General features: G+C 41.2%; 1 protein-coding gene across 4 annotated transcripts in view; it reads left to right on the top strand.

Annotated features, from left to right (window-relative positions):
- LOC131254340 (uncharacterized) overlaps positions 1-24,540 on the top strand; it is a 158,913-nt gene extending 134,373 nt beyond the window's left edge. For all 4 annotated transcript variants that reach the window (XM_058255340.1, XM_058255330.1, XM_058255335.1 and 1 more), the window contains one exon: positions 23,362-24,540. In XM_058255340.1, the coding sequence (XP_058111323.1) occupies positions 23,362-24,111 (750 nt within the window). In that variant the 3' untranslated portion in view covers positions 24,112-24,540. The remainder of the gene's footprint in view (positions 1-23,361) is intronic.
- The last annotated feature ends 266 nt before the right edge of the window (positions 24,541-24,806 follow it).

Consider the following 24,806-nt stretch of genomic DNA (forward strand, 5'->3'; position numbering starts at 1 on the left):
ATCCATGCGATCCAGTGATCTGGATCACTCCATAAAGCAGTCCATGTGCATCTTCCCAGTGTGGGGTCTTGCAGATGCTTGCACATGCACATGGGGTCTTCATCACGATTACGACTACTCGCTTAGCTACAGGGAAATCGGCGCGGCCTGCCTCTTCCTTTGATACGTACGTAAGGGTGTACGTGACATGATGTCCTCATCATAAGGTCTTGTTTAACAATCCCTGAAGTTTCATTGAAAAATTCAACCATTTTCCCAATGTTTCCCCATGTTTCCCAAAAAGCGCGATAAATTCCTCGATACAAATGATATATCCCTTGCAATAACTGATACGTGTCTGTATCCCAAGGGTGTGATATGTAATGCGATACCAATATTTCGAACATTGGCTTAAACTATGCATGCTTTCCTCTTAGAATCTTGATATTTGTGATGATGTTAGCTGGATTTGTGATTTTTACTAATTAATTTAATTTTTCTGATTGATCTCACACATTATTTGATTTCATCCATTATTCCTGCATCAAGTTAAGCCATTGACACAGGAGGGATAAGCATTAGGTTCCTCGTCCATGAGAATTGTGTTCAGAACGGACATGTACTTGGATAGTACATGTGTGGGGTTGTCAAGGTACTAGATGACTGCATTAGCAGTGTTGATCTAGTCTTGGCCAATTTAAGTCGGGTGCTCAGGTTAGTACATGAATATGAAAAACATAGGTAGTTGGCACATTGAGGAAGTGATCATAGCGAAGGGATGCTCTTCAGTTGCTAGGTTCCATACACACTTTTGTGCATCTTCACTACATCTTGAGGAAGTGATCATAGTGAAGTGATTGTGTAGACTTTTTTATCCCATAAAGTGGTGTTAACACATGATGTGGTTCTCAAGCCCCGAGATGATGTGTGGTGGGTCGCTCAAAAGGGAAACTTCTTGTCCCATGTGAGCTCAATAAGGAATTCACAAATGGAAGTCTCTTATGTAGACCATTTCTCATTACTTGGATTGATAGTCCTAGCGTGCAGTCTTTTGGGTTCAAAAGACTTCATTATTTTTTTCTTTTTTCTTCTTTTTTTTTCCCGGTAAAAGAAAACGTGTTTTTACAATTTAAGTAAATTGATTTTCTTTTAGTCGTGACTTGTCTCTCATCCAACAGTGGATCTTCAAGATCATCAAGTGAGGTCCATGTTTGGGGTTTAGGCCCACATGATGGCAAAGTGATGATGTGGAAGGACGTGTAAATGAATGAAGTGCCACGTGACCAAGGTATCCCGTATCGGTATCGGTATTGGTTGGCGTAACGGTGCACTCCGATACCGATACGGATACGGGGGTGTAACGGCGATACGGGAGCGTAACGGCCCGTAACGGTGGAAATTTATTTATTTTTTTGCCAAAAATATATATATAAAAAAATGTGGATTAAATCCGGAATATTCTAAGCATTCCAAATATGCATTCATTTATAAATTGGAACATGTTTATGGTGGTGTAACGGTCTACTCTTTGGTGAGACGTTGTATCGGACTGTCTGATGAATTTATGAGCCAGATAACCTGAATTTGACTGCAAAATTCATATATTTAATTTTCTAAATATATAATTTATATACTTAACAATTTGATATTATTTCTCCCAATAGTTCTTTTAAAAAAATGAAATTAAATTCAGGTAGATGGCGTTGCCAATTTGGGGCTGACTTAGACGACCAATCCATGCCCCAAATCAGCCTCAAATTCATGCAATTTATTGGCATTATCCCACTTATGAATTGGTGGACATTTATTGGATAGTGAATCATGAAAAAAAATCAAAAGGCCATATTTTAAAAAATAAGCGTCTACAAATTAACAATTAAAAGTATTCAAACGATTTGATTTTGGCATTGTGAGTTAGCAACTACAGTTCATAATTTAATTGGTAAATTTCAAGTTAATACATGTCTCGTGTACAATTTTTTAAGGGCTCGAATTAGGCGGGACTTGGATTGTGAAGTGTAGCACGAGTGGCAAAGTTTTTTGGGCCCTACCGTGATGAATGTGTTATATCCACACCATCCATCCATTTTGCCAAATAATTTTAGGGCATGAGCCCAAAAATGAGGCAGATCCAAAGCTCAGGTGGACCGCACCATAAGAAATAACAATAATTAAACGTCCACCATTAAAAATTTATTGGGGGCTTCAAAAGTTTTAGATCAAGCTGACATGTGTGTTTTCCCTTCATCCACGTCAGTGTGACCCAATTAACAAGTTAGATGGAAAATAAACATTACAGCAAACCGTGTAATAAAACAGTGCAAGTGCACTGTTCAGCATGCACCGCAGAACACAAAAAATAAAAATAAATTTAAGTGCGTGGCTGTGAAACAGCCACATAGTCCATTCCGTTTTCGATGCCGATGCCGGAAATGAAAAAGAAGAGAGAGAGAGAGAGAGAGAGAGAGAGAGAGAGAGAGAGAGAGAGAAGAAGAAGAAGAAGAAGAAGAAGAAGGAGGGCAGCAGCCCGCGAAGAATAAGAAGAAAAGAAAGAAAAAAAAAGTTATCTTTTTTTTCGGTTCCTTTCTTTTGGACCCAGCTATTTCGACCCCGTATCGCATAATGGTGTCGGCTGTTACTATTACGTATCGGCCGATACGGCCGTATTGTAACGGATACGGGACACCTTGCACATGACAGAGATTCCATGTGTAATTAGTTGGTTGTGGCCCATGTGCACATGAAATAGGAGGTATGGGCTTCAAGCCCATGGGAACTTCGTAAATAACGCCCCAAGGGATCCCACACCCATCCCCAAGTGGATGTCCCTCTTCTCTCTTCGTTTCCTCTCTTTCCTCTAAGGTTTTGAAGAGTGTGAAAGTGTTCCTAGCCTGAGGGGGTGTAGACGACTAGGGCATTGGAGGTGTAAGAACTTCTCCCATCATGGTTATGGCTTGAAACGTCTCCTCTCTTGTTTTTTTCTCTTTACACCATATCCACACACACACACACACACACACACACACACACACACACACACACATGTTCTATGCCTCACTTGTAATTGATTGCATCCGATCTTACATGTGATGCATGCATGGCGTCATAGGAGTGTTTTCCCAACAAGTGGTATCAAAGTGTAGGTTGATGCATGCAATTGAATCTAGGGTTGGAATTTTTGGATATGAGGATTATTGGAAATTTAATGGTGGACGTTCCACCTTGGACATTTTCATACATGAGAAAGTGTGTTGGATGCCAAGTGTTGAGTTTTTTTTTTTTTTCATAATATTTCTACAGTTTCATCTTTTTTTACATGTTTCTTTCTGGGATATCTTTGCATGATTTTTCCTTTGTTAACAATTGGGAGTTATGGATCTTGATGGTGAGTTTTGGTCCAAGAGAAAAACCCACCATAGAAAATGGGTTTTCATGGTTGATCCATAAATAGAAGACATTTTGGAAGAAGTAGGGTTTTCATATTTGAAAAAAAAAAATACATAAATAAAAATCTTACTGAGGGCTGAAATGATCATGATGAGAGGGTTGGTCCTATTATTAAAGACGGGCCCCATAATGCATGTGTAAACACTCCTTGTTTGGAGTATCCATAGAAAATGTAAATCGTGGAGTTTATTGTTTATTAAAATTTTCTAAGTTGGAAGTTTTTTAGTTTTCAAATATTATGAAGCCCTTGATTTTGGTCAAAGGGCTGTCCAATCATGGAGAAACACACCTATATGATCAATGTCTGGAAAATCCGAGCACTAAAAACTTGTATTTTTCTGAAGATGAGCTTTTGTGAAATCCTTCAAACTTGTCGAATGCAGGTCTCTGGGAGTCGGATTTTACCAAAATTTTGTGAAATTTTTATTTAGTACAATAAAATTTGGGGCTAACCCGACTTTTGGAAATATGATTTTGGAATTTCCATGTTTTAGAATGTGTAGAACCTTTGAATTGAAAGGGGTTTTCAGAAATATTGATGTGCAGAAATTTTGTGAGAAAATCTTATAATATAATGGTGATTATGTTAAAATTTCGAGCAAATCTTATGTCTAGAAATATCGTCATCATCATCTAAACCTTATACCAACTAATTGGAGTCAGCTATATGAATCCTTTTCCACCAATTCACTCTATCAAGAGCCATAACTTTTGGTTAGACCATAGATCATCAAGTCTTTTCTTACTACCTCCACCCCTGTTTTGAGCCTTTCCATTGCGCTTTTTGATACTTCAACTTATACGAACTCACTCCTAGTTGGCGTAGTTCTTGGTCTCCATTGTACATGACGAAACCATCTAACTCTACTTTCCCTCATCTTGTTACCTATTGGTACTATTACTAAATTCCCTCAAATGCATTCATTTCTAGTTATATCCTTCCTTGTCTTGCCAGTCATCCATCCCAACATGCTCATTTCAACTACATGCATCCTGTGGACATGTTATTCCTTAATTGTTCAATATTTTGTGCCATAAATATGGTTGGTCTTTTAGCCATCTTATAAAATTTCCCTTTCATTGATCTCATTGTCCTTTACTAGTACCCTCCAGCCATAGCTCTTAATGCAGAATGATCTAGGTTCCTACTCTTCCGCTCTCTCATTTTTGCAAGTTTGAATGCATCTTTCTCACACTCTCTTGTCCCTCATCTATTGTAAAGATCATCATAAGCCTTGAGTTTAGCTTCATGTAATACTTTCTTAGCAGTTTTTTTTAGCATTTCTATATTGTTCAAGATTTTCATTATTTCTAGTCCCTAACCAGACTTTGAAACATGCACGTTTCTTGTTGATAGCTTTTTGTATATTGTCATTCCACCACCAAGTTTCCTTACATATTAGATTTTCCCTTTAGAAACTCTTAAAACATTTTTTGCCACTTTCCTAATGCACTCAGCCATTTCATTCCACATAACATTTACTTAAGTTTCCACTTTCCTTCTTCCATCAATTTATTTCTGAATAACATTGTTTTCTCCTTTTAAATTCCACCACCTTGTTCTTGGGGAATAGGAGCCTGAATTGGTCTGGAAATGCGGGAAAGGCGGCGGCCATCGCAAGAATCGAAAAAGATAGATGGTGATTGCTAGAGCTGGGCATCGGACCGAGTCGGATCGGACTGGGCCCAACTCGATTCGGTCCGAAATCTACATGGGCTGACCCGAACTCGATCCGATCCGGGACCAAGTCTGGGACATCTGACTCAAACCGATCCGATGCACGGTTGGCTTGACCCAAACCAAGTCCCGACTCGGTGATCGGGTCGGGTAAGGTTCGGATCGGGTTGGGTCTATGGGTCAAATTATGAGCTATGTGTTATATCCAATCCGCCCATCCATTTGAAGAGCTCATCTTAAGACTTGAGCTGAAAAATAAGACAGATCTAAAGATCAGTTGGACCACACTGTAAAAAACAGTTGGGGATTGAACGTTTACCATTGAAACCTTGTTAGAGATCACATAAGTTTCGGAACAATATGAAAAAAAAAAATTTGCTATTCACCCATGTATTTTTAGCCTTATTAACAGATTAGATAGAAAATAAACATTATGGTGGGCCCCTGTAACTTTGATCTCATTTGAGCTGTTCGTACAACTCGGATCTCAAGGCGTGTCGGGGCTCATCTTTGCACAACACGTATCTACACCAACTGTATCGCTGGCGTGTCTCACACAGGAATTGGATTGCGTACCGAGTTACTCAGTACGCCCTTATCATACTGAGTAAACTCTTAGGCCCACCGTGAATGTACGTGGTTTATCCACGCCGTCCATCCGTTTTGACATATCATTTTAGGTGTTAAGCCCAAAATTGAAGCATATACACAGTTCAAGTGGACCATACCACAGGAAACAGTGGAACTATTAATTTCCACCGTTGAAACCTTTCCAAGGCCCACAATGATGTTTATTTGTCATCCAACATGTTAATAATATCAAGTAGACATGGATGAACGGAAAACACAAAAATCATCTTGATCTATAACTTCTGTGGCCCCCAATAACTTTTGAACGGTAGAAATTCAATTCACACTGTTTCCGTTGGTGTGGTCCACTTGAGCTTTGGATAGACTTAACTTTTAAGCTAAATCTCTAAAACTATCTGTTAAAATGGATGGATGGAGTGGATAAAATGCATGAATGACAGTGGACCCCACATAGTTTACTCGTACAACTCGGAGCTCGAGGTGGTCTTCGATCGTCTTTGCACGACACGTATCTACACACCAGCTGTGTTAACGTGTCGTGCAAGGAATTGCATCGGGTGGGTAGGACGCGGATTTCCTGCGAAAGCCTGCACTGGCAAGCCAGGTGGGACCCATTGTGATGTTTGTGCCCGTCCATCAGTTTTGTGAGTTCATTTTAAGAAATCATGCCAAAAAGTAACCGTATCTAATGCTCAAGTGGACTGAAAACGTGATAATTGAACTTCTACAGTTGAAATATTCGTGGGGCCACAGAAGTTTTCAATCATCCTAATATTTGTGTTTTCAGTTCATCCCAGTAGGAATGACGTTCTTAACAGTATGGATGGCATATAAACATCATTGTCGAACCCAGGGAGGTTTCAATGGTAGGAATTTCCCTAACCATCTTTTCCTTTATTACGGCCCACTTAAGCATTGGATACGGTTCATTTTTGGCATCATGTCCTAAAATGAAATAAAAAAACTGATGGACGGAGATGATTTCTCCAAAATATCACAGTGGGCCCCACCTGGGTTCCCAGCGCAGTTACTTCCTGCGAAAGGCTTTGGCAGGAAATCCAATTTTGCGTGTGCAACAGCGGCTCTTATCGATGTATTTAGTAAACTCTGTTGGGGCCCACCGTCAATGCATGTGGTTTATCTACGCCGTCCATTGGTTTTTCCAGATCATTTTAGTGGTTGAACCCAAAATTGATGCATATTCAAAGCTCAAGTGGACCATACCACAGGAAAAAGTAGAAGTATTGATAAAAATCACTCCGGATCGGGTCGGATCGGATCAGTCCGGATACATTCGGATCGGTTTTCAGATCAGATCGGTCTGGATTAACCACAACCCGATCTCAATCCGAAAAACCGTTGGATCTGAATGACCCTACTCGATCCGCACCGATCCAGGCCGTCGGTTCGGTTCTGAACGGGTCGGATCGGGTCAGATCCACCGGATTGGGTCAGATATGCCCAGCTCTAGTGATTGCATAGTACGAATGAATGCCCATTAATTGGTGAGCGTTGTTCGGCCTCCATGCAACTCACCAATGGACACTTGTCGCCTGAGTCATCATGGCCTTGCACGTGCTAACCCTATGTTGCCACATTAAGGGGCACATCAGTCGAAGCGTCTCCTCAAGCTTACGTGGCTCTAGTCAACATTAAATGCCCGACCACAGAAACTGTATAAGTAGAGGCTTTCCCCCTTGTTGTTTACCTACTTGATTTTGCGAAGCCCAAGCTTTGCCAACCTAGTCCTCCGCTAGTCTTCGTCTTGTACACTCCTCTGTCAGCCTACTGCAACCAAAGATCTTTGTGCTTCCGATACACTTTGGCCCTTGCTTGAGTCCCTTTTCTTCTTCCTTTTTCTTCATGTCTTCTCCCCCTTTTTATGTAAGTCTTCCGAAGAGAACTCCGGGGCCTTAGTTTTACAAGCCTTCCATGGGAGGTCTATGAATGACAGTAGAGACTCCCGATCTACCCCATCTTCAGGGGAACCATCGCCAACAATGGCACCTCGAACAGGGGAGGCCCCTTCGCCTCAGGCGAAGCCGGCTTCCTCATCTTCCAGGGATGTGCAGGTACCACACCTGTTATTGCTCAAATCTAGATGGGCAGGTACCACACCTGTAGACGTTCGAATACCTACACCAGTATTACGTAAAGGACAGCGGGGGCGCCGGTTGTGGCCAGGGACCCTCCGATGCCTAAGTCAGGCGAGTCAAATTAAAGTAGAAACGGGACTTGAGTTAGGGTTTTTGGTGCTTACCTCTCTCCAATGGAAGTGGGTGTATTTATAGGATGCTTAGGTGGCTCCTGAACTTGCGTATCTTGGTGGGATACGCTAGAGGGTCCTTATTTGAATGCAACTGTACTTCCGAAAGTATTGTCAAGCCCACCTCGGTCGGCGTGATCTTCGGCTAGAATCTCGCCAAATCTTTCCTTTCTTGGCTTGGGGCGGATTTCTCTCTGGATTTTCCTCCTCTTATGTCGGGTTGAATCTGAGCAGATCAGGAGGTGAGTCCTATTATCGAGCTCTAACCTTAAGCAGTTCAGCTCAGTGCCGGCCTTCAAGGTCACACAAGGGCTCATCTCATAGTTGATGCCTCGGTAGCTCAAGGAGTTCATTCATGTATTCTTAATTAGAACAACTTTAAGGATACCCTTCTATGATCACTTGCATATATCGTACAGCAAGCTAGTTCGGTTTTCCCCCTAACAGTTACTATATCCGGATGGCTAGAACTTCCAATGATATACGCAATTAGAAACCTTCTTGCAAAAACTATAAGTTTCAAGAAGAATCTCATTTTGTGCAAGTAACTAAGATATAGTTCTCTCACCCATGGGACTACACAATGTTTCAATTCTTTAGCTTAAAACATTATAAACTTGTGTAATTAACTACAAATAATGTGTGAACATGGGCCATATGGCTCAAATGACTCCTTTAGGTCATTCGTAACTTTTTGGGAACATCTCACGGTGGACCACTCCTAAATATTCTTGAAGGAGAGAAAATCTTCCATGAGAAGATCAAGTCCATGATGAGGAGATCTGGCATTTTTCTATGTTTCTCTTGAGTAATATCCTAGAAATAAGATTAGTTTTTTTGGAATCAAATCTTGACTGACTTCATTAAAAACTTGTGGGATTTTTCTCCATGCATAAATATGATCGTTCGAATGTGCAAATCTTTTGAAAGAATTTGTTTCATTTGAACCCAATCCTAAGATATATATTACTTATCTTTTGAATCATTCAAATAGATTGTTAAACTCTTGACCTTTGATCCAACCTAAGGAGGATTTATAAATGAAGAGGAGTTGATGGAAGAGTGGTTCAGAACGAACGTGTTAGAGGTCGATTACATTGTCGTCGGGACTTTCAAGTGTTCTAACTTGAACTCCATGTGATTGTTATCAACAATGAGAAAATGTTGGTTGTAGTGATCCTTAAAATGAAAACCAATGAGAGAAACATAAGTTCCCTAGATGTGTACTTGAATGGGGACAATATTTTCACTGTATTCTTCACCAATGTAGTCAAAGGCGCTAGGTGGACCCCAAGAGTAACTACCCCTTAGCACTGAAAATGTAGGCGCATGCTTTAGAGATTCAAGGTGCAATTTTAAATTTTATATAAATAAATATCAATATTTAATATATATATATATATATATATATATATATATATATATATATATATGTATATACATACAAGTTTTTCTTAAAATAATCAAACTCAATACCATTTAATTTCCTCTTCGCCCAACACCCTATATTTTGAATTTTTCTCAAATTCCCCAATTCAAAATCTTAATTTTCCAATTTCTCCAAATCTTAACCCTCTTATTTTTCACAAATTCCCCAATCTAAAAACATAATATTACCAAAATCCCTAAATTTTCTTCACCATATGATCCAATTTTTCAAAATCCGCAAATCCTCTAACCTAAAGTTTCCAATTCCCTAAAATCCGAATTCACCTTGTATCTCTTATATGGGCACACCCATGGAAGCACCAATTGCTTTTAAGAAGTCCATTGTGATGACCCTAACACATTATTAGAAGAAAGAAAATAAAAATAAAAAAAATAAAAAACAAAGGAAATGAGAAAAGTTATTAGAATTTAGGGGGAGAATATCTCAATTTTTAATATCAAAAGAATTGAGAAAGGTTGTTAAAATAGGGGTTTTAATGCAGGACATGAAATTCAGATATGATGTGCAAGATTTTAGATTTAAGACCACATAGTTTATAAACAATTACACAAATTCCACATCCCACACAAAGGTCCAAATATTCAATTAAGGGGAATCTATGTGAGTCTAGGCCTACACACGTTAGCGTTGGATCAATAAAAATTATGAACCAAACAATACTCAAAGGGAAATAGAAATCATCCACACATGCATGACAATCAATCCCTAATCCAAGGAGATCACCAATTTCAAATCAAGGAACCCTAGGGTGAGAAAAGAGATAGAAATTGGGGATTTACGGCAATCTAGGGTTAGGGTTTATAAAATTAGGAATGAAAAGAAGAAAACGAGAGAAAAACCTGACCCAAAAATAACTCTCGCGTGTAGACGGTGCCCCGGGGCTGACGCACGTGCGCAGATGGGCTGGCCGCACGTGCAATGAAGGCCCGCCTTCCCAAATCGACTTCTTGGCCCTTGGTCGGCCAGGCTGGGGCTGCAAAACCTCCAAATCTCACGTCGATCCGGGCTGTGGTCTGGGCATGGTGCTCCGTCGAAGTTTCAGCCCTCCTGCAGGGCCAGATTCTGAAAACTGGCTGTGAAGGGATGAACAGCTGCAAAACAAATGGATTTGGCGCGAAGATGGTTGTGGGGAGGATGAAATAAGATGGAGGGGCGGATGGGGATAAACGTGGTTTCGCACCACGGTAGTTAACCCTTCGAAAGGGAGGGCTTCACACCCACTTGAATTTTTCCATAACTCAAAAGCTCGGAGAGTAGAAAAAAACTTGCAGGAATTTTTATTAAACTTAAATGAATCAAAAGAACTACAAGGGCTTTGCTTTGTTCTTTTTTATTAAACTTGCAGGAATTTTTTTGCTGGGCTTTGCTTTGTTCTTTGTTTTCCTATTTTGCTTTGTTTGTTTTTTTCTTACTCTATTTTTCTTCCCTTCTATGATTTTAAGTGATCTTTCAAAAAAAAAAAAAAAATCAAAAGAACTACAAACCCTATACCCCAAAACTCGCACCATGTGCGCAACCTATTACTTGGCGATGAAGTAAACTAAATTAAAAATCAATCAAAGAAATCTAAAGCGTTCATGATGTTCTAAATAACATAAATAAGCAAAACGTAAAATATGAAATCAATCCTAGTAGTGGGCCACGATCATGAGATCCCATGATGTGCTTTTCTTGGCTATCGGGCCCACTCTCTTGAACCAAAATTTCGTCTTCTAACTAGGAGGCCCTCCCTGGACGTCATTATCGATCTAGATCGATGATGGGGCCCTCCTTCTGGCATACGTGTAGGGGGTTCGGCGTGCTTACGCATGTGCACGGGATGTCCCCATCAGGTTTGGAATCCCTTTCTTATCTATTGCACCCTTAATGGGTAATAAAACAACAAAGAACCCACACATATGAGGTACCCATAAATGGTGAAATGCCAAATTTATCGCAGGTGTGCTTAAGACCCAGGCACTGGGCGCTAGGCAAATGCCTAGGCGCCCACCTAAGATAAACGCCTAGCCTAGGATCCAAGCGAGGTGTAATAGGCCCAAAACGCTTAGGCATGTGCATTGGTTGTCTTTGGTTGCACTAATCTTTACTTGTAAGAACAAATATTGATCTAAAGGTGATGAGGATGTGGACTACCTAATGTTGATGGATCAGGTTGATCTACTTGCCGAGGAGTTTTGGCATGGATTAGAGCATGGAAAGGGGCGCAAATATCTTCCATAATGGGCCAAACCTGTAAACTCATGGACCACGCATTATGGCACTCGTGGTACACTTTTGGGTCCATGTCTTTTGATTAGGGTTGTACATCGAGCCGAGTCGAGTCGAGGTGGGCCAAGCTCGACTTGACTCGTCCATGCTATACTCGAGCTCGCGCTCAACATTGAAGCTTGGCTTGTTTACCAAAGCTTTCGAGTCGAGCTTGAGTCGAGCTAGTGGTTCGAGTCGAGTCGAGTTTACCTCGGTAGGGTAAGGGAAAGAAAAAGAGGGAATGGGGACGAGTAGGGTTTTTTAGTAAAAACTTTTTAGTTTTAACTTCTTTTTTTTAACTTAAATATATATATATATATATATATATATATATATATATATATATTTAATATTAATATAATATATATATATATAATATATATTATTAAAATATATTACTCGAGCTGAGCTCGGGCTTCGAGTCGAGTCGAGTTGAAATACACCATGGTCGAACTTGGCTTGAACTCAACTTGAGCTTTAGTAAACAAGCTTGACTCGCCTTGAGTCGGCCTTTCAAGCTGAGTCAATCCGAGCTGAGTCGAGCTGAGTTGAGCGAGCTAGCTTGACTCATGTACAGCCCTACATTTGATGGCATTTTCTTAAGTAACAATTTTTTATTTATTTTTAGATGAATTTTAGTTTATTTTATTCTGCTTATGTTTCACTTAAGTAGTTGGGGTATTTTAGTCTTTTTCCTTTAAAATAAGATAATAGAGCTGAGATTATAACATCCAACCCATGGTTTATGCTTGGTGAAAGGCCCAGATTAATTATAGGGCTTTTCTTTTGTTCCCTTTCATATAAAAACTAAATAATAAAAATTGTCCAGCAGCTTTTAGGACATTTTCTTACGTTTCTACAAGCCTTGGGCTAGGATTTGTGCAATTGCATGTTTGCACATGTGAAGCATATGATCCAAGCCATCAAAACTGGTGAGAGCTTCAATTATTCGCTAGTTATTGTATTTTTTTCCTTTTGTTTCTGGTTTTTAAAATTTACAAAAAAAAAAAATCGCAATTCTTGGATTGGGTGTGTTTGGGCATGATTTGGCCCTAGGGTTTGATACAACTGCGAGTGGTTGGCGATTTTCATTCATTAGCTACACCATATTTGGAATCAGAGATTCTGTTTTCACCAGTGTTTCATTCTTGCGTGAGCTTCTTATCCTATGATGATGCTGCATAGAGGTAGAGGTTGTGGTGCATGAAGAATGGACAAAGAAGACTCAGATCTAATAGTAGAGAGATTTGCCATGTTAGAAAGGCAAATACAAACCATCTCCCAACAACTCGGTACGCTATTAGCGAGGAATGAACCACCAACTCATGAAAATGACGATAATGAGTCGATTAGGAGCAACAGTAACCCATTCCATCGTGAAGCCCCGTTTGTTAAGCTGTAACAAGCGGAAAGGAGGAGATTATTAGGACCAAAGTAGGGAGTTGGAAGTGAATATGGAGGTCACTGAATATCACGGTAGTATGCACAGGGATGATTTTCTAATTTGGATTAATGTTGTGGAGAGAATTTTTTTATTACAAAAATGTGGATGAAGCAAAAAATGTGAAAATAATCGCCATGAAGTTGAAAGGTAGAGCTTTAGAATGGTGGGAACAGGCTAAGGCCACTTAAGAAAGGCACAGGAAATCCAAAGTGAAAACATAGGAGGAGATGAAGTCTCTCATGAAGGAGGCCTTTCTACCCATCAACTACGCACATTCTCTTTTCCAGCGATTACAGCATATCCGACAAGGGGACAGGACCGTAGAGGAGTACGCGAAAGAGTTTCGTCATCTAGTGGCCCGAAATAATTTATTCGAGACTGAAGAGCAATTGGTTACTTGTTTCATGGATGGGTTATAGCCCACTATTGCATATCAGTTGGGTATTCAATCAATGTTTACTGTTGTAGAAGCATGCAGGCAAGTCACCTTTTTTTAAAGGACTAAAGCCATGTATGGTTGCATGGAAGCTTCTAATCGATTCACCGATATTCCGGGTAGCAGTAACCAGCCGGCAGGGGATTCGAGTCGGGCCAAAAATGTCACTTCTACGTCAAGGTCACGAGTTTTAAACGATGAGGCAATAGGACAAACAAGTCAAAATAATATCTAGTGCTACAAATCCAATGGAATTGGACATATATCCTCCGAATGTAGGAAGCAACAAATCAATTTGGCTAGCAGTTCCAAAGCAGTTGTGGAGGAACAGTCAATTGATGATGAAGGTGAGACCATAGAGGAAACGCATGGTGCGGATTTTGATATTAGCGGTGGAGACAAGATACTATATGGCGATGGCCCAAAAACATTGGTGATCCAAAAGGCTCTTCTTGCGCCTAAGTCGCCTAAGGAAGATGATTGGTTGTAAACTAATATTTTCTAAACGAGCTGCATAGTGAATGACAAAGTCTGTGGGGTGATCGTCGATGGTAGCAACTGTAAAAATGTCACTTTTGAGGACATAATAGAATAGATCCAATTGAGGACTAAGAGGCATCCAGTTCCATATAAACTTGCTTATTTTAAGCAAGGTAGTGAGGTAAAGGTTTCTTGTCGATGTTTAGTTTCTTTCACGATGGTAGCAACTGTAAAGGTTTCTTGTCACTATTTACATGCCCCCATTAAAGGAAAACATATTATCTATGCGTCTTTCTTGCAATTATTTGATTCCTATATATGTGTATTTTAGCATCTCTTGGAAGTTTCATTGAGAAATTCCACCATTTCCCCCATGTTTCCCTCAATCAATGATACGTTTTTGGGTATCGGCGGTATCATTACATGTTTCCTCCCCAACCAACGATACATGCAACAATACCAATACTGCGGAAACTAGTCCTATGTGAGCTCAATAAAGAATCCAGAAATGTAAGTCCCTTGTGTAGACTGCTGCTCACCCAGGAAGATCACTTTGATTGACAAGCCTAATTAATTTTGAGCAAATGTAGTCTTTTGTTTTTTTAAAAAAAAAATAAAAATAAAAATCATTAAAGTGGTTTTTGCAAGAAAAATGTGTTGTAGCCATCCTAAGTAAATTAATTTTCTTTGACCATGGCCTGTCTCTTATCCAATGGTGGATCTTCAAGATCATCCAATAGGGTCCTTGTTTGGGGCCCACAACCCACATGATGGTAAGTGATGATGATGTATAGATGAATAAAATGTTAAGGAACAATGAGTTTGTGGTGTATATCTGATGCGGACACAAGCGCATTCAAGGTGTACCAACGAAGAAAGCGCCAACCACAAGTGTCGTCCTTATGGATAGGCGACTATTGAGGAGCTGAAGACCTTTCACATGTGATTGGACATATAGAAGACCCCACTCAGGGAAGACACATGTGAAGGAAGATTGGAGAAAGAAGACCGAGCGCCCAAAAGCGCCCGAACTTTCCCGTACTTATGTTATTTGTGCGTTTTTGACTTAGTTAGGGGTCTTTTAGTAATTTTATGTCTTTATTTGCTTATTCTAGGGGTATTTTAGTAATTTTATGTCTTTATTTGCTTATTTAAGTGGGCTAAAGCCCTAAACACGAATTTCAACTATTGATTAATGAAAAGCAAACCCTTTGGTTGCCTCCTTCCTCTCTTCTCTCTAATGCTTCTTCTCTCCCCTTGATCTTCTTCTTCTAATTTCTTCTTGTGCCCCTCTAACTTCCTCAAGGTAATAACTTTCTCCTTCTATTTTTCAGTTTTGGCTAATTCTTCTTCGATCAAAATCTTGAGAACCGATCTAAACCCTAAATCCCCAAATTCTCAAATCCCTAATCCGAGAAACTTCTTGGTTCTTCGGACTAGTGATCTTCATTGATCGATTGGGTGTGACCATGTAAGATCGGGAGGTCTCATCCCTCGCCGGATCCAACCTAAGTAGTAATTGAATTCCATACTCCATGGTTGTAGTGATGGCCCGCTCCATTGCATGTTTCCTTTATGATTTTCTCAGTTATGATGATTACTGTTAGAATTTTAGATCATTTATTCCTTTTATTTCCGCTGTTTAATTATCTCCATGAGCATGCATCATAATTAGGGCTGTCCTGCGTCAAATTTGGTATCAGAGCCTAGGCTTGCATGGTTTTTGTCTAGATCGAGTTATCAAATTAGGGTTTTGATTTTTAGGTTTAACTTAGGAAAGTTCCAGGTTTAGAAAGTTTTCAATTTTAGAAAGTTCCTAATCTGGAAAATTTTCAGATTTGAGTTGTTTCCTGTTTCAACTTAATTGTGTCAGTTCATAGTAGTTTTGCATTCATCGCATTCATCTTGAAAGTCATAACTCCTAGTAGTCTAGTTAGGTAGAGTTTGGTTCAAGTCTTCATTGTATGCCCACGAGAAGAGGTAAAGGTTTCGGACTTCAACCTACCATGAATAACGAGCAGTTATCTGAGCAACTTGCTCAATTGATACAAAAGATAACCGCCCTAGAAGTGGGTCAAAGGCGTGAGTTTGCCCGCCTTGAGAACCAAATTACCACTACCATGACTAAGGTGGAGCAACTAGAGGCGTCCCAAAAGGAAAACCCCGCTGTAGGGGAAGATGCGCACTCTCAAGTGGAAGGAATCATTGAAGAACATGCTGCCACACGTGGTGGTAGTGAGGATAGAGATCGTGGTAACGGTCGTGGTGTGATGCGAGAGGCACGAGCCACATGTGGTCATCAAGACCGTTATGATCCAGATGAGCGTGCGATGAAGAGTATGAGAGTTGAGGCCCCGAGTTTTGATGGACGCTTGGATCCCAAGGCATTCCTTGACTGGGTTGCTGACATGGACCACTACTTTGAGTGGTATGGCATGTCAGAAAACCGTCAAATGCGGTTTGCTAAGATGAAGCTTGTGGGTCAAGCCAAGCTCTTCTGGACCAACACCGAGCGTAGGATAGAGAGAGTTGGTAGAGCCCCTATCACACATTGGTATGAGATGAAAGAGAAGTTGAAGGAGAAGTACCTTCCTCTCTCATACCGTCAGAAGCTCCTTGACCAATGGCAATCCTTACGCCAAGGGTCAATGCCTGCCGCTGACTACATCGCTAAATTTGAAGAGTATGTGATGCGATGTGATATCCGAGAAGACCCTCTAGTAACGCTCTCGCGTTTTAAGACGGGCCTTTGTGCGGATCTTCAGCGCGAGCTTATTACTCGGCCCTTAACGGACTTAGATGAAGCATATCAAGTCGTGCAGGAGTTAGAGCAGTATCTGAAGGCTCCTGTCTTTCGTCGTTTTGAGTCCCGAGACTCCAATGCTAGATCTAGTTCCCAAGGAACTAGACCTAATATTGGTAATCAACCTAGGGCATAGGCGACCATTCCGCCTAGGCCTAGGGAGGACAAGGGCAAAGGGGTTCTTGGTGCCGGTCCTAGTAACATGAGCCAAGTGAGGTGCTATGAGTGTGGCAACCTTGGTCACATGTTTAATCAGTGTCCTACGAAGAGCCGTGGGAGAGCCTTAGTTATAGGCGAGTCCCACGAGGGTGGAGATGACCAGGGTGATTATGAAGTTGAAGAGTATCACCCTGAAGGAGGACTTACTGATGAAGAAGTGGATGGAGAAGCAACGCTTGCAGTAGTCAGGCGTGTGTTAGCTCAGTCTAGAAGTAGTGCTAACTGGCGTCGAAGCACTATCATCTACACTATTGCCAAGTGTGGTGAAAAGAATTGTAAGGTGATAGTGGACAGTGGAAGTTGTCAGAATGTGATTTCCACTAGCACCTTAGATCGCTTAAAACTGAAATCCACACCTCATCCAGACCCGTATAAAGTTTCTTGGGTTGACAAGACATCCCTACCTGTCACCCAGCAATGTCTAGTCCCCATCGAGTTTGGGTCATACAAAGAGTCCTTGTGGTGTGATGTTTTACCTATGGATGTGGGACATGTTATCCTAGGTAGACCGTGGCTATTCGATAATTATGTCACGATCTTTGGCCGTTCGAATGCGTGTACTTTTATGTATAATGGTAAAAAGATCAAACTTAATCCCATGCCACCTGAGAATACACTAGGGAAGAAGAAGGATGAGAAGGCAAGTGAGCCTAGAGAAATGGGGAAATCCAAACCTAAGTCTTTACATATAATCAACGCAAGAGAGTTTGAAAAAGAGGCTAAGGAGGATTCTATGGTGTATGCCCTTGTGGCTAGAGAAATTACACCTGAGGTTCCATCAGAGTTGCCCTGTGAGGTGACCTCGGTCCTGAAGGAATACAGTGATGTATTTCCTGAAGACTTACCGAATGAGTTGCCACCTATGAGGGACATACAGCATGCCATTGATCTTGTCCTAGGGTCTACTTTACCGAACCTTCCTCACTACAGGATGAACCCTGCAGCGCATGCAGAGTTGAAGAAGCAAATTAATGAGCTTCTGCAAAAGGGTTTCATCCAAGAGAGTATGAGCCCGTGTGCCGTGCCTGCATTGTTGACGCCAAAGAAAGACGGCACGTGGCGCATGTGTGTGGACAGCTGTGCCATAAACAAAATTACTGTCAAGTATAGGTTCCCTATACCTAGACTTGATGATATGCTTAACATGATGGCCAGGTCTACTATATTCTCTAAGATAGACCTCAAGAGTGGATATCACCAAATTCGTATACGCCCAGGAGATGAGTGGAAGACGGCGTTTAAGACGAAAGATGGGCTATATGAGTGGTTGGTCATGCCATTCGGCTTGACTAACGCACCCAGTACTTTCATGCGGGTGATGACACAAACTTTGAGGCCGTTCATGGAAAAATTCCTAGTGGTGTACTTTGACGATATTCTTATTTATAGTACCACTAAGGAATCACACCTTGAACATTTAAAGAAGGTCTGTAGTGTCCTTAGGAAGGAAAAGTTGTACGATAATCTTAAGAAATGTGCATTCATGTCTAACCAAGTTGTGTTCTTAGGATTTATAGTGTCATCTGAAGGGATGCGGGTAGACCCTGAAAAAGTCAGGGCCATAGTTGAGTGGCCAGAACCAAGGAACATTCATGAGGTGCGAAGTTTTCACGGCTTAGCAACTTTTTATCGTCGGTTCATTAGGGGTTTTAGCACGATCATGGCTCCCATTACCGAGTGCATGAAAAAGGGAGAGTTCGTGTGGTCTAAAGCCGCCATCAAGGCTTTTAAAGAAATTAAGGGCAAGATGGTGGAAGATCCTGTCATGCGTCTACCTGACTTTTCTAAAGTCTTTGTAGTAGCGTGCGATGCGTCTGGTGTCGGTATAGGTGGAGTGTTGAGTCAAGAAGGATACCCAGTGGCCTATTTCAGTGAAAAACTGAATGAGGCAAAACAAAAATACTCCACTTACGACAAAGAATTTTATGCGGTAGTGCAATCCCTGAGACATTGGCGACACTACCTCCTACCACAAGAATTCGTTTTGTTTTCTGACCATGAGGCTTTGAGATATTTGCATTCTCAGAAGAAACTCAACCCAAGGCATGCCAAGTGGGTAGCGTTTCTTCAGGAATATTCGTTTGTTTTGAAACACAAGGCCGGGGTTGAAAACAAACCAGTGGATGCCCTTAGTAGGAGAGTGGCGTTGCTCAACTCCTTGAGTGTAGAGGTAGTCGGATTTGAGCAACTGAAAGATGAATACCCCATATGTCCTGATTTTGGGGGTACTTACGCGTCGCTCTCTAGTGACCAGCATATTATGGGTGAATATGTTCTTAAAGATGGCTTTCTTTTCAAGGGAGACAGACTTTGTATTCCCCGTATGTCCCTTCGTGAATTCCTCATCTGGGAGCTTCATTCAGGAGGGATAGCTGGCCATTTTGGTCGTGATAAGACCATTGCCCTCGTGGAAGATCGTTTCTATTGGCCAAGCCTCAAGCGAGACGTAGCCAAAGTTTTAGGGCAGTGTCGACTTATCAACCGGCAAAGCAAAGAAAGCAAAATACTGGGCTGTACACGCCATTGCCAGTGCCACATGCTCCGTGGCAGGACATTAGTATGGACTTCGTGCTTGGGCTTCCAAAGACTATTAAAAAGCACGATTCCATTTTTGTCGTTGTGGACCGTTTTTCTAAAATGGCGCATTTCCTCCCATGTTCGAAGACGTCAAATGCATCTCATGTTGCTCGTCTCTTTTTTGATGGTGTGGTGCGTCTCCATGGGTTACCTAAAACCATAGTGTCTGATCGTGATGTCCGATTTACTAGCTATTTTTGGAAGACACTGTGGCACATTATGGGAACTCGTTTGCAGTTTTCTACTGCTTACCACCCACAAACAGATGGTCAAACTAAAGTGGTAAACCGTAGCCTTGGAAATCTTCTACGTTGTCTAGTGGGTGAACATATTAAGACTTGGGACCTAATTTTACCAACCGCTGAACTTGCTTATAATGGGTCAGTTAATAGAACTACAGGGTTGAATCCTTTTGAAATTGTAAGTGGTTATAAACCTAGAATGCCCATAGATCTCTTACCTATGTCTGTTACCCAAAGGTCTTCTGAGTCAACCGATGCATTCACACGCCATATTCATGATTTGCATACACATATTAGACAGCGGTTAAATAAGAGCAATGATGATTATAAAGTTTCAGCTGATTCTCATCGTAGAGTGCAAGAATTTCAAGAAGGAGACTATGTAATGGTGCGAATAAGGCCAGAGCGATTCTCTCAAGGATCTGCAAAGAAATTACAAGCACGTAGTGCTGGACCATTCAAGATATTACAAAAGGTTGGGTCCAACGCGTATCGGGTTGACCTTCCACCTGAAATGAGCATTAATCCAACTTTTAATGTGGAAGATCTAGTCCGTGCCCATACTCCCATTATTGATACATCGTCCCTTTCATGGCCTTTTTCTGATTTTGCTACCCAACCCCTTCCACCCCCTCCTCCACCCATTACCCATAAAGAAACAATTGAAGAAATCTTGGATGACGAGATAGTATCCACGAGAGATGGGGGTTTCCAAAGGTATCTTGTCAAGTGGAAGAATAAACCATCGTCTGAATCTACGTGGCTGTCGGACGACGCATTGCAGGGTATTGATCCAAATCTACTCGAGCGCTACAAAAGTTTCAACTCGTCGGAGTCGAGTTTTTCTCACCCGAGGAGAATTGATGCGGACACAAGCGCATTCAAGGTGTACCAACGAAGAAAGCGCCAACCACAAGTGTCGTCCTTATGGATAGGCGACTATTGAGGAGCTGAAGACCTTTCACATGTGATTGGACATATAGAAGACCCCACTCAGGGAAGACACATGTGAAGGAAGATTGGAGAAAGAAGACCGAGCGCCCAAAAGCGCCCAAACTTTCCCGTACTTATGTTATTTGTGCGTTTTTGACTTAGTTAGGGGTCTTTTAGTAATTTTATGTCTTTATTTGCTTATTCTAGGGGTATTTTAGTAATTTTATGTCTTTATTTGCTTATTTAAGTGGGCTAAAGCCCTAAACACGAATTTCAACTATTGATTAATGAAAAGCAAACCCTTTGGTTGCCTCCTTCCTCTCTTCTCTCTAATGCTTCTTCTCTCCCCTTGATCTTCTTCTTCTAATTTCTTCTTGTGCCCCTCTAACTTCCTCAAGGTAATAACTTTCTTCCTTCTATTTTTCAGTTTTGGCTAATTCTTCTTCGATCAAAATCTTGAGAACCGATCTAAACCCTAAATCCCCAAATTCTCAAATCCCTAATCCGAGAAACTTATTGGTTCTTCGGACTAGTGATCTTCATTGATCGATTGGGTGTGACCATGCAAGATCGGGAGGTCTCATCCCTCGCCGGATCCAACCTAAGTAATAATTGAATTCCATACTCCATGGTTGTAGTGATGGCCTGCTCCATTGCATGTTTCCTTTATGATTTTCTCAGTTATGATGATTACTGTAAGAATTTTAGATCATTTATTCCTTTTATTTCCGCTATTTAATTATCTCCATGAGCATGCATCATAATTAGGGCTGTCCTGCGTCAATATCTCTTATATGCAAGTGGTTGGTGATGATCCAAATACGTAAGAAATTGGAGGATGGGTAGTTTGTAAGCCCATGGGACTCTACAAGTAATGCACAAGGGATCCTGTGCCCATCCCCAAGTGGATGTTGCCATTGCCAACATCACCCAAGGGTGTGTGGACAACTAGGACATTGGGGGTGTGAGAGCTTGGATGTTCAAAGCTCCCATCGGGCTCCTCTCTTCTTATAAGCATGCTTTATCCTCTCTTGTTCTTCCTTTATGCTAATGCCGAAGAGTTTTTATTTTCATGTTCTGTCTTGCTTGGAATTGATAGCATCCTATTCTACATGTTTTGCATGCATGGCGTCATGAGAATGTTTTCCTAGCAGGCAACACATCGCATACATGCAAGTAAATCCAGACAATCCAAAAGGTCAGTGTCATTGTGGATGAATCCTACCCCAAAAAATGACCCCAGCTGAACAATCAGCAAATGCACGACGATAAGAAAATGGTGGCAGGTCCAAATGCAATGGCCAATATCAGCTATTGCTTGCCTTTTGGACTATATGCTTAACCCGGTGAGTCTGGGTTCGCATTCTAGATTGAGCGACATGCATGTCATGCACACAGTGGATGAGCCTACTGCCATTTAAGAAATATTGGAAAATGCACATAGTATTCTAGGCTTCTAGCTTGTTCTCTGAGGTAGCATACAGTGCTCTGGCTTAGAGTTCCTACGGGTTGCTCGGGTTTTCAGTTTGTACAGGAGGGACCAGAGATCTGTGACTCAAGCCATTGATATTATGGGCCTCACTATGGATGGACCATGCACAAAACTTTTTCCATATTGGAATATCCTAACCATTGAACTGACGATCCGGAAATACCCAGTGAACAAAATACAGAGTCTACATTGAACCCAAAATGGCCAAATTTTTCTGTTACTGGAGTCTTCAAATCTGGGTATTTCTAAGGCCCATCACACCAACAGTTTTGATCACTGAACCATTGCACACTTGCACAGCTGAAAACCTATGTACCGGACAAACTCTCAGCCTGAGCACTTCTCTTTGCACATTTCTGGTCATCTGAATCATAGTTTTAAGAAAATATAACAGTGGACTTTGTATCAGCAACGGCCCTGAAGTTTTAACATTCGCTTTCAAGCACCTTTGAAACAAGTGAAAGTTAAAATACTCCCATCTTTGGAAAGATATCCGAGAGAGAGAAAAGGAACATCCTCCTAGTCTGAAACAAACCATCAATGTTTACAACCAGAAAATCAAGAGATACCTTGCCACTTATTGCTTTTGTAACAACATATTGCTTTCAAAAGCATTCTTAAAAAGCTTTGTATAATACACGTAAAAAAGAAGAGCTCCACTCTGAAAGAAAGAAAAACAAAAAAAGGCTATCATCTAATAAGTCCCCAAGGAGAACAACTAAACTCCCATTACTCCTTCACACAAAAGGACATTGATCATCTCCTTTTGAAACGTCATAATTTTCAAGAACTCTAAAACTGTGTAAAAGATATTTCCTGTTTAAGAAAACAGCCTCTCCAGTCCTCATGGAATTGAGGTGTTGTATCATCCATTAAATAATAATTTTTAAATTTAAAAAGAAAAAACAGCTGAAATATCAGGTTAAACGGTTTTCCTTTTCTTCTTTTTTTTTTCCATTTTTTATCTGCTGAAACACCTGTTAGAGCAAGCTATTACTCTACATAGCAGTAACACCTGTGTGGTAAAGAAGCAAAAGAACCATGTATGCCTTAGATTCCTCTTTTTTCTTCTTTCAGGTCTATAATCATTTTGACATGAAGCACGATACAGCGTCACTGCTAGAGTCACGAGCCACTCAGTCCATGCAGAACTGGCGCTTCCGCAATGACAAGGAGCAGACCGAGGACCTCCTGGAGTCCATGCGCTTCTTCATCGAGGCCGCTGAAGTGCACTCAACGATCGACGCCGGGAACAAGACACGCCGTGCATGTGCACAGGCCTCCCTCCTATCCCTCCAGATCCGCATGCCGGATATTGCCTGGATCAAACTCTCCGAGACCAATGCACGGCGTGCACTCGTCGAGCAGTCCCGCTTCCAGGAAGCTCTCATTGTTGCCGAAGCCTACGGTCTCAATCAGCCCAGTGAGTGGGCCCTGGTACTATGGAACCAGATGCTCAAGCCAGAGCTCACCGAGCAGTTTGTGGCCGAGTTTGTAGCCGTGCTCCCACTCCAGCCATCAATGCTTGGGGAGCTGGCAAGGTTCTACAGGGCCGAGGTAGCAGCAAGGGGGGACCAGTCGCACTTCTCTGTGTGGTTATCGCCTGGGGGATTGCCTGCAGAATGGGCCAGGCACTTGGGAAGGTCATTTAGAAGCCTACTGAAACGAACAAGAGATTTAAGGTTGAGGATGCAGTTGGCAACAGTTGCAACAGGATTCGGAGATGTGATCAATGCATGCATGAAAGCGTTGGATAGGGTACCCGACAATGCTGGGCCACTCATTCTAAGGAAAGGGCATGGGGGCACCTACCTCCCACTCATGTGAAAAAACAGATCAAGAACAATGATGATGATGATGATGGTGATGGTGATGGTGACAGTTAATAAGGATTTCAGAGACATTACAGCTTGCTGACGTAGACCTTTACTCAAGCCAGAACGATATGGAAGTTGTGTGGTAACACTTTTTATCAGCAAGGCAGGGCAAGGCAAGGCAACTCTGTCTATCAATATTCTATTTCAAGTCTTTCGTCAAGGTCAGCCAACTCATCTCTCTAAGGTGGTGAGAAAGTTTAAGCCAATGAGCCTGACGTTTTGGTTCTTTGAAATTGTTTTGATGAAGTGAGGTTTCCTAAAGCTGCTTTATTTTGGGGCTTAACAGTGTGGAAGTTGGGGTGGTGGTATTCTTTCTTGTATGTTGTATATTATTATAGTTCTATTCATTGATATAGTTCTTGAAATTTTGCTTTTCAAATCAATACAGTATATGTTCTATGTTTAAAAAAGAAAAAAGAGAAAGAAAGGGATTTTTACAGAAAAATCCTCAGGAATTTGGATGTTACCAAATAGTGCATATTAGGAACCAAAATTCTTGGGCAGTATTATGCAAATGCCCTCGTTTATATTTTCTTTAAAAAGTGGAGAATCGAGAAATGTAGGCCCGTGTGGTAGTTTGATATTCAACCATTTCAACAAATGCACCCTGCCGTGATTACCAAATGAAGCTAAAATATTGCAGAT

This window comes from Magnolia sinica, chromosome 1 (genome assembly GCF_029962835.1).
Source record: "Magnolia sinica isolate HGM2019 chromosome 1, MsV1, whole genome shotgun sequence".
Taxonomy (NCBI): Eukaryota; Viridiplantae; Streptophyta; class Magnoliopsida; order Magnoliales; family Magnoliaceae; genus Magnolia; species Magnolia sinica.